General features: G+C 38.8%; 1 protein-coding gene across 1 annotated transcript in view; it reads right to left on the reverse strand.

Annotated features, from left to right (window-relative positions):
* Positions 1 to 209: 209 nt before the first annotated feature.
* mapre3b (microtubule-associated protein, RP/EB family, member 3b) overlaps positions 210 to 10,938 on the reverse strand; it is a 29,340-nt gene continuing 18,611 nt past the window's right edge. Inside the window, exon 7 of the mRNA XM_060902806.1 lies at positions 210 to 3,650. Within this exon, the coding sequence (XP_060758789.1) occupies positions 3,585 to 3,650 (66 nt within the window). The 3' untranslated portion in view covers positions 210 to 3,584. The remainder of the gene's footprint in view (positions 3,651 to 10,938) is intronic.

Raw genomic sequence — 10,938 nt, forward strand, 5'->3', positions numbered from 1 at the left:
GGTGGTGGTGGAAAGGTCCGTCTAACATGTCAGTCAAAAATCTCTCATAGGTGGTCAAAGAAATACCCAAAGTTCACAATTTCACTGATTAACAACCCAAATAAGGTTCAAAATCAATTATATTAAGCTGAAAACATAGGATAGAATATAGGATGCAAGATGTTTATGTTGATGAGACAAAAACTGTGCTTAAATGAAAAGAAAAGCACTTTTTCATCGTCAGAATACACTTTATTTTACATAGTAAAACTCCAAATAAGTGAGGGACAAAATTAACGAGTTACAGACAGATCCTGTCAATCAAAATCAACCTTCATGGCAACAATGCATGTGAAACATGAAAAAAAAAAATACAACACTGACATAATAGCTAAAAACTCAGTTTTAGAATTCAGTCAGTAACAAATAACCACCGCTCACGTTGGCATGTTTTTATTCTAATATTAATTTTTAAAATGAAACCCAAGTTGTTATGATTGGTTTTAGCATCTCATTTAATAGCCATCTTTAATAAATAAATAAATCTTAGATTCCTACAGCTGCAAAATGCAGACACTAAATTCTAACTCAATCATCAGAGAGAACATAGCTTTTATTTTCCCAGGCTACCAAAATATATTTACTTGGATGTGAATGATCAGCTTCCTGTTTTAATTCTTCATGCACTCATCTTGCTTCAGTAGTGTTGATGCTTGCATGTTGCGATGCTAAACCCATTTCATTTGAGAAGGCATGGGAAGAAACATAGCTAGAATCCAGGTTTGTTCACACAACTGTAAAATTTATAAGGGGTCTCTGATCACTGGTTCTTTTTCACACATTTAAATTGGTTCCTGTATAGACCCCTTGCACTGATGTCACACTTAGATTAGTAACCGTTGCTACACTTGTCCTGGGGGACAAGCAAACTTTGTTTACATATTGAAGACAAGCAATACTGAAGATGTCAGATGTCTGTAGTTCAAAGAAAACTACAGCTAAAAAAAGCTTTATGACTGTATTATTGGATAATCTTAGTCAGAAAGAAGCAAAGGATAGATATACGCAGAAATTAGAGGTTTTTTTAGTGGTTATGATCCATACAAAATTCCTCAAAACGACTGGAGAAATTATGTAGATTTGTGACCTAGTGTTACCTACACAGATGTTGGAATGTACCTTCTCACTCCATTTTCTCTTTTAATATACAAAAAACCTCATCATTTGCTGAAAGAGAAGAGCAGGGAGGACTGAGAAGCAAGTGGCTGTGGTTTGTTTACACCCAATACTAAAACTTGTAGCGTCTTAGCAACCACCGCAAAGACACATACAAAAAGCCCCAAAAGGCTACTTACCCAGGCAAAAATGATAAATCCTGTATCTTGTAGTGTCCTGATCTCCAGATCTTTAACCCAGCCACATATATAAAAAAATATTGTATGTCTCCATGCTCTTCCAGGTTTTCATGTGTGTGTCCGTGTAGAACGATGTCTGCAGCACCAGGTAGTCTGAGATGTCAGGGAACTCAACGGATGGATAATTTTCCAACTCATAGGAAAAATTCTTCTTTACTAGCGTGTAAGGATCTATCCCATCACAAAGAGCAACTTTCTGAAGGTACACTATATTGCCAAAAGTATTTGCTCACCTGCCTTGACTCACATGAGCTTAAGTGACATCCCATTCCTAATCCATAGGGTTCAATATGACGTCGGTCCACCCTTTGCAGCTAGAACAGCTTCAACTCTTCTGGGAAGGCTGTCCACAAGGTTTAGGAGTGTGTTTATGGGAATTTTTGACCATTCTTCCAGAAGCACATTTGTGAGGTCACACACTGATGTTGGACGAGAAGGCCTGGCTCTCAGTCTCTGCTCTAATTCATCCCAAAGGTGTTCTATCGGATTGAGGTCAGGACTCTGTGCAGGCCAGTCAAGTTCATCCACACCAGACTCTGTCATCCATGTCTTTATGGACCTTGCTTTGTGCACTGGGGCACAGTCATGTTGGAAGAGGAAGGGGCCAGATCCAAACTGTAAAAACAGTCTGCATGCCTAGGTGCTTGATTTTATACACCTGTGGCCATGGAAGTGATTGGAACACCTGATTCCGATAATTTGGATGGGTGAGCAAATACTTTTGGCAATATAGTGTATCTTGACTGTGGATTGGCTTCTAAACTGCAAAAATATTCGGAGACTGTTTCACTAGCTCTCTGCATAACGGCAGCCAAATCGGTTTGCCTGACCACCACTTCATTCACTGAAGTAAACTCGCAAGCAAAAGTCACATGACTGAATACAACCTATATTCTATTCTACGTTAATTACTCGCAAAGAATGACCAAAAACCTTTAACTCTGTAGACTGTCAGTGAAGAAAATGGCAAGATTGTGGCCGCACATTGCGACTGTAGGGCAGACCTTGGAGAGAGCGGTTCTCACATAGCATCGTTGTTGTGGGCTCGAAGCTAGAGTGAAACAAAGGGATTCACTGAGAGTTACAGATAAAAAGGCCTACTGAGTTCTTCCTACTGCTGTGGGGGGGAAAAAAAACAAACAAACCCAACAACTATTCCCGGATCAGAGATTTTTCCTTTCTACAGAAATGCCCAAGCCAAGTTCCTAAGCCCAAATCAGAAGTTCAAGACAAAATTCCAGAGAGACGATAATATCTTTAAATCTTTTTCTCTATTTGAACAACAAAAAACAGTGCAAAAATGAACCCCATTTAAAAACAGATTAAGCCTTGCTTACAGGAAAGACGGTGTCTGGTTGTCCCCCAGGAGAAATTAAATCACATGAGGCGTGAGGTCATGCACAACGGGTCTATAGTAGAAACACCCTCAATAAAACCAAAAGAATTTAAATCACAGATGCAAAATGCAAACCATGTGGACATTTTGCGATCAGATGAAGCAGCCATTAAAAAACAAACAGCAGATCTTTAGGAAATGTTTTAAAACAGCCAGGTACAGTAGTAGTGCTAGTAGTAGTAGTAGTAGAAGATTACGTTGAGTGTTTATGTGGTTGCACTTTATTCATCTATTTCATAGTCTGATGAAGCTGTGGTCTAGTTTATATCCTGCTGTCTATTAAAATGGTTTGCTTTGCATTAGTACACAATATCCAAGTAGGAAATTCTTACTTTCTCCTAGTGTTCTGACTTAGATGTTTTAGATATGTTACCATAAATGTTCTGGTGTACATGTTAAAGTGTTATAAAAATCACTTTGAGTAGCAATGCTCTATACAATGAAGACATTTTAGAATCAAAAGAATATTCATGGCCAGTGGTATAGCATGGATAAAAACTGAACTCTACCATTAAGTACAAATGGTATTTAAAACCAATTACATAAGCAAAAACTATTTTTAGCCACTCAATCAATTCACCACACCACACCCATGGGTTAAAGGCTATGATGTAAGTCACCTGCTGGTTCTTTCGAAGGAAATGGACCAAAAAGAGTCATACTCAGAGTGAGTAAATGAAAGGAAAAAAAATCAAGATCATCAAAAGATAAAAAGGTCAAAGTGAGGATGATTGAGGGCAGAGGAGGAGAAGAAAAGAGATAAGAAGCAGAGTAGATGTATACGTTTTTACTATTTAGTATTCATCCTGGACTTGTGGCTGTTCGTCAATTTCATCATCCTCTGGAGGAGCAAAACCATCCTGAAAAGAAGAAGAAGCAGCCTTGATTTTGTCACATGTACACTAGAGCACAGGAAAATTCCTCCTCTGCATTTAACCCATTTGAAGCCGTGAACACATGCACACAAGCAGGGCTCGACATTAACGCTTGTCCGGGACAAGTGATACTTTATGTCGGACAAGTTCATCGTCTCAGTTACTTGTCCAATCGGACAAGTGCCAAAATATGCCGATATTTGGGTTACATATCAAATTTATCAGTTTATTCACACGATTTCCGAAGCATCTCACTCGACATATTGTTTTGATGAATCGCTGGATACTTCTATTCGGAAAGAGCGATGTGCGCATGCGCAATATTCCACTTGCGAAACCGGCCAATACCGCTTCGTGTATTTGAGCTGAAAAGTAAACGGTCGTTATGATTGGTTTTAATCGTGTCATACATGTGGATTTGCTGACATTTCTGTTGGCGGGATCATTATTCAACTGTATATTTACGTTGCGTATGTGGTAATTTCCAAATCTTTGAATTGTTGTTGATGGTGTTCATTATATAGCCGAGCGTGTGTGGCGGGGTGTGCTGGGCTTAGAATACGTGCCTGCATGCGTGTGGATTGACAGGGATTGAGGTAGGAGTGGGGAAAGTTATCTATGAAATACCAAGCTGTCAAATGGCTTCTAATTAGGTTACCAGCTGTATTAATTAACTAATTAGTAATGGGAGTTTAGGGATTTGAAACATAGGGCTCTATAATTTAGATATAATTATGGATTATTTGAAATTTATTAAATTATCTTTTTTTTGACCATTAAATACCATACAGGAGCCACACTGAATAATTAGACAACAACAATTAATCAGTGGAGGATATATATTCAAAGTTAATAATTTAAAAATGAAAATATATATAATTTAGCATTGTTGTTATTTGTTTCTCTTGTCCAAACTAGTGATATCTCATCGAGTCATAAATTTTATGATAATGTTTACTTTTTGTGATATTTGTTACTGAACTGCAGGAGTACTGATCTCTGTGTGTGTGTGTGTGTATATATATATATATATATATATATATATATATATATATATATATATATATATATAAATAATGGTTAGTGTTTCTGGATCTCATAGTATAGTTATTTTGTTCTTAAAATTTTATGTTCATAATTTCTACTCTATTGGAATATATTGCTTCTGAACTTCAGCATAATAATTGGTGAATTATGGTATCAATCAGTCTGTTTTACTATATTTTTAACTTTTGCCTCAGTATATCAAGTATTGATTACTTTTGATTCATAGATATTATGCATATGTTGTGAATTTGGAAACAAATGCAATAAAGATTGTCAAGTTACAAATAGTTTGTGGGTTTTTTTTCTCAAATATTTCTTCGGACAAGTCAACTTCTCATTCGGACAAGTAAATTTCCTTTCAACTTGCCCGACAGGACAAGTGGTTTCAAAAGTTAATGTACAGCCCTGCACAAGTGAGCAATGAGCGCATACACACATATACCCAGAGCAATGGGCAGCTATGCTACAGCGCCTGGGCAGCAGTTGGGGGTTAGGTGTCTTGCTCAAGGGCACTTCAGCCATGGATACATGGGAGGGGTCTGGTCAAGGGAATAGAACTGGTGACCCTTTGGGCCCAAGGCTGCTTGTCTAACCTTTATGACTGCCCCCAGAGGTAAACACTGCAGTCACAAATTTAACAAGAGTGCTCTGAGAGCACAATATACCCCGCTGGCAACTATATCTATGCTACAGTGGGGAAAATAAGTATTTGATACACTGCAGATTTTGCAAGTTTTCCCACTTACAAAGAATGGAGAGGTCTGTAATTTTATCGTGGGTACACTTCCACTGTGAGAGACAGAATCTAAAAAAAAAAAAATCCAGAAAATCACATTGTATGATTTTTAAATAATTAATTTGCATTTTACTGCATGAAATAAGTAAGTATTTGATCACCTACCAACCAGCAAGAATTCTGGCTCTCACAGACCTGTTAGTTTTTCTTTAAGAAGCCCTCCTATTCTCCACTCATTACCTGTATTAATTGTGCTGGTTTGAACTCGTTACCTGTATAAAAGACACCTGTCCACACATTCAATCAATCAGACTCCAACCTCTCCACCATGGGCAAGACCAAAGAGCTGTCTAAGGACACCAGGGACAAAACTGTAGACCTGCACAAGGCTGGGATGGACTACAGGACAATAGGCAAGCAGCTTGGTGAGAAGGCAACAACTGTTGGCGCAATTATTAGAAAATGGAAGAAACTCAAGATGACTGTCAATCTCCCTCGGTCTGGGGCTCCATGCAAGATCTTGCCTCATGGGGTATAATTGATCATGAGAAAGGTGAGGGATCAGCCCAGAACTACATGGGAGGACCTGGTCAATGACCTGAAGAGAGCTGGGACCACAGTCTCAAAGATTACCATTAATAACACACTACGCCGTCATGGATTAAAATCCTGCAGTGCGCGCAAGATCCCCCTGCTCAAGCCAGCACATGTCCAGGCCCGTCTGAAGTTTGCCAGTGACCATCTGGATGATCCAGAGGAGGCATGAGAGAAGGTCATGTGGTCCTATGGAGACCAAATAGAGCTTTTTGGTATAAACTCCACTCGCCGTGTTTGGAGGAAGAAGAAGGATGAGTACAACCCCAAGAACACCATCCTAACTGAAGCATGGGGGTGGAAACATCATACTTTGGGGGTGCTTTTCTGCAAAGGAGACAGGATGACTGCACCGTATTGAGGGAGGATGGATGGGGCCATGTATCGTGAGATTTTGAGCAACAACCTCCTTCCCTCAGTAAGAGCATTGAAGATGGGTCGTGGCTGGGTCTTCCAGCATGATAATGACCCGAAACACACAGCTAGGGCAACTAAGGAGTGGCTCCGTAAGAAGCATTTCAAGGTCCTGGAGTGGCCTAGCCAGTCTCCAGACCTGAACCCAATAGAAAATCTTTGGAGGGAGCTGAAACTCCGTGTTCCCCAGCAACAGCCCCGAAAACTAAAAGATCTGGAGAAGATCTGTATGGAGGAGTGGGCCAAAATCCCTGCTGCAGTGTGCACAAACCTGGTCAAGAACTACAGGAAACGTCTGACCTCTGTAATTGTTTCTGTGCCAAATATTACGTTCTGTTTTTCTATTGTATCAAATACTTATTTCATGCAATAACATGCAAATTAATAATTTAAAAATCATACAATGTGATTTTCTGGATTTTTTTTAGATTCTGTCTCTCACAGTTGAAGTATACCTATGATAAAAATTACAGACCTCTCCATTCTTTGTAAGTGGGAAAACTTGCAAAATCGGCAGTGTATCAAATACTTATTTTCCCCACTGTATAAGTGCTTAATGCACCCTCATGAAATTGTCCAAGTACAAGTTTGGTAATCAACGGCCATCACTCTGGTAAAACGCGACTGAATTGAACAAAATGGCAATATCTGTATTACCGACACATACCAAAGAATCCTGTCAAGTTTCATGAAATTCCTCCAAAAATTGTGAGAGGAGTTGATTTCAGTAGGTGAGTACCCTCCCCGGGACGGACGGACAAATAAATGGATGGACATCGCCATGACATAATCCCGATGAGCCTTTCAGCCAGCGGGGGATAAAAATGACACAGACTCCCATCCTTCTGTGTGAGGGATTGCTGCAACTGCTGTCTTTACTTCATTACTCCGACATCTTACACCTTACACTAGTTTCTCACCAACTGATGGATGCTAAAATAAATGTAAAATCAGCCAAATCATTCGTGACAAGCAGTGTACCCAGTTCATCGAAAATCAACCAACAGACTGAATTGTGTTCGCCCAGGACTTTCAGCTGGCTACCAATCTTTTTCACCATCTAAAAAATACATGACATCTCCAATCCTTCCCCCTCCCAACCTCATGGAATATACAGAGAGTCTTGTATGATGTGCTGTGGGTCCCTGCATTGGGTGTAGTTTTGAAAATAAGCTGGGACCCAGTATGCCTATGCCATTCTCTATTCCTGTGTTGATAAGAAATAGAAAACATAGAGCATATTTAACCCAGGGGGTAAACCAGTCTAGTCTCCTTCCTGTTTCAAAACAACATCAGAGTGCCCAAGCGGATATTACTTCTAGACTTTCTGTAAAGCTAGCTCTTCTGAACGTTAGATCACTTTCAAACAAGTCATTTTTAATTAATGATCTTATTTGCAAACACAATCTTGATTTTTTGCTTCTAACTGAAAAATGGCTGGATCAAGCAAAGAGTGCGACCACCCTTATTGAAGCAGCTCCCCCAAATTTTAATTTCATGAGCGCTACCCGACATGGGAAAGGTGGAGGGATCGCAAATATATTCAAAGCCTCTTTTCAATGTAAACAGTCCTCACTTGGTGATTTTACATCCTTTGAACACTTATGTGCACTTGTTACATGCTCTCCTAACATATTGTTATTAACTATTTACGGGCCTCCGAGACATTCAGCCAAAGTTTTTCTGGAAGAGTTTGGTGAACTGTTGTCAGTCATTTGCTTAGAGTTTGACTGTCTTATTATATCTGGGGATTTTAACTTGCATGTAGATAATCCTGAAAACACTTATGCCAGAGAACTACTTGCACTTATTGACAACTTCAACCTAGTACAACATGTACAGGGGCCGACCCACTCTCGTGGTCATACCCTTGACCTTGTTATCACAAAGGGTCTTACTGTTTCTACTACTGTTGTTGACCTGGCCTTATCTGATAATTTCTGTATTTTCTCTGATATTTCTATGTCCCCTCACATTCAGAACAGCTCAACGACTATGGGTAGGACAGTCATAAACGACAACACATGTTCTCTTTGAGCAAGCTCTCTCTCGGATCTCAACTAAAATGTCAGACTCTGTAGACGACTTACTGGAATTTTTAATTTAAATATGACCCAAATTATGGATGATATTGCTCCATTCAAAATCAAAAAAGAGTCAATGACAAGCAGAAAGCACCATGGAAGCAATACCCAGCTGTTAAATTGCTAAAGAGAGGATGTAGGAAGACTGAAAGAAAATGGCGCAAATCTAAACTTCACATCCATTATCAAATCCATAAAGAGATTCTTTGTAAATATAATTATGAAATTGGTAAAGCAAGACAGTCTTTCTTCCCCAACATCATCAACAGGAATATTAACAATGCCCGTGTGCTATTTTCAACAGTAGAGAAGCTAACTAATCCCCCACCACAATTAGCATCTGAACTTCTCTCAGTTAATAAATGCAATGAGTTTGCATCCTTCTTCAAAGGTAAAATTGATAAAATACGGCAGAATATTGCTCATAATATATCTCAGTTGCAAATAACTGAAAAGCTGCAATCACCAGTGACACAGACAGACAATTTCAGCACAATGTCAGAATTTTGTTTGATTGATTACGAGACTTTTGAAAAAAACTGTACAAAATCTCAGTTCCTCAACATCTGAATTGGACATTCTGCCCACCAACTTTTTAAGTCTGTTCTTCACCTCATAACTACAGATGCGCTTCAGATCATAAATACATCCCTAGAGACTGGCATTGTTCCTGTGTCCCTGAAAAAAGCCGTTGTAAAGCCCCTACTTAAAAAGAATAATCTGGATGCTTCAGTATTAAACAACTACAGGCCAATATCAAATCTACCATTCATCGGGAAAATCCTTGAAAAAAAATTGTCTTCAGTCAATTAACTGCCTTCTTGATATCAAACAGCTGTTTTGATAACTTTCAGTCAGGATTTCGTGCCAATCATAACACTGAAACAGCACTGATTAAAGTTATAAATGACATGCATCTTACTGATGCAGGCAAAACATCGGTCCTGGTGTTACTGGACCTCAGTGCAGCTTTTGATACTGTTGATCACAACATACTGCTATATCGACTTGAACACTGGGTTGGGTTGACTGGTAAAGTTATCGATTGGTTAAAATCATACTTAAAAGATAGAAGCTTCTTTGTTACCATGGGAAATTGTACCTCAACATCAATGTCCTTGACCTGTGGTGTCCCCCAGGGGTCGATCCTTGGACCATTACTATTCAACCTTTATATGCTCCCACTTGGACAAATTATCAAGAACAACTCAATTTTGTATCACTGCTATGCAGATGACACCCAAATTTATTTTGCTCTATCACCTAATGATTATGCCCCCCTTGAATGTCTCTACCAGTGTATCGACCAAATCAACAACTGGATGTCACAAAATTTTCTTCAGCTGAACACAGATAAAACAGAAGTAATTCTATTTGGGAAAAAAGATGAAAGACCCAGGATTACCACCATTCTTGACACAAAGGGGATTAAAACAAAAGATATGGTTAAAAATCTTGGTGTTTTCATTGACAGCGAGCTAAACTTTGACAGTCACATGAAAGCAATCACTAAATCGGCATTTTATCACCTAAAAAACATTTCCAAACTAAGAGGACTTATGTCAAAAAATGATCTGGAAAAACATACATGCCTTCATCTCTAGTAGGGTTGACTACTGCAATGGCCTTTTCACAGGCCTGCCAAAAAAAGACGATCAAACGACTTCAGGTGATTCAAAAGGTTCTCACACGAACAAAAAGAAGAGAGCACATTACTCCAATTCTAAGGTCCCTTCACTGGCTTCCAGTAAGCTACAGAATTGACTTTAAAGCATTGCTGCTGGTGTACAAATCTCTAAATGGTACAGGGCCCAATTACCTCTCTGATATGTTGCAGCGGCCTAACCCAATCAGATCTACCAGATCGCAGCAGCAAAATTTACTGGTAAAACCTGTTGTTAAAACAAAGTGTGGTGAAGCAGCTTTTAGCTACTATGCAGTACAGCTATGGAACCAACTCCCAGAGGACATCAGAAATGCTCCTGCTGTTGGCAGCTTCAAATCTAGACTAAAGCAGAGATGCCTACCCCAAATTTTGAATTTCAGTATTCTTGAAAACATTTTTCAGTATTTTGGAATGACTTTCAGTAACATTAATTTATGCACATTTCCATTATAAGAGGTGTATATACCAATATGTTTAACATTTAAACTAAAAAGTACTGTTTTGTGTGAATTGAATAAACAAAACACTAGCAGCCATCTCAATTGAATTTCCACTCAACAAATTTCTAGAGCATACAATATATCACATTTTTCTAAATACAATAGTGTTCCCTGTTTGTAGACATTACGGTTGACTACCAATCATTGGTATTGAATGTTACTCCTCAAAAGTATTATATTATATTGCCTGGCAAAATGTTCTACCTGTTAATGGATTCTAATAAAAAATTTT

This window comes from Neoarius graeffei, chromosome 21, assembly GCF_027579695.1.
Source record: "Neoarius graeffei isolate fNeoGra1 chromosome 21, fNeoGra1.pri, whole genome shotgun sequence".
NCBI lineage: Eukaryota > Metazoa > Chordata > Actinopteri > Siluriformes > Ariidae > Neoarius > Neoarius graeffei.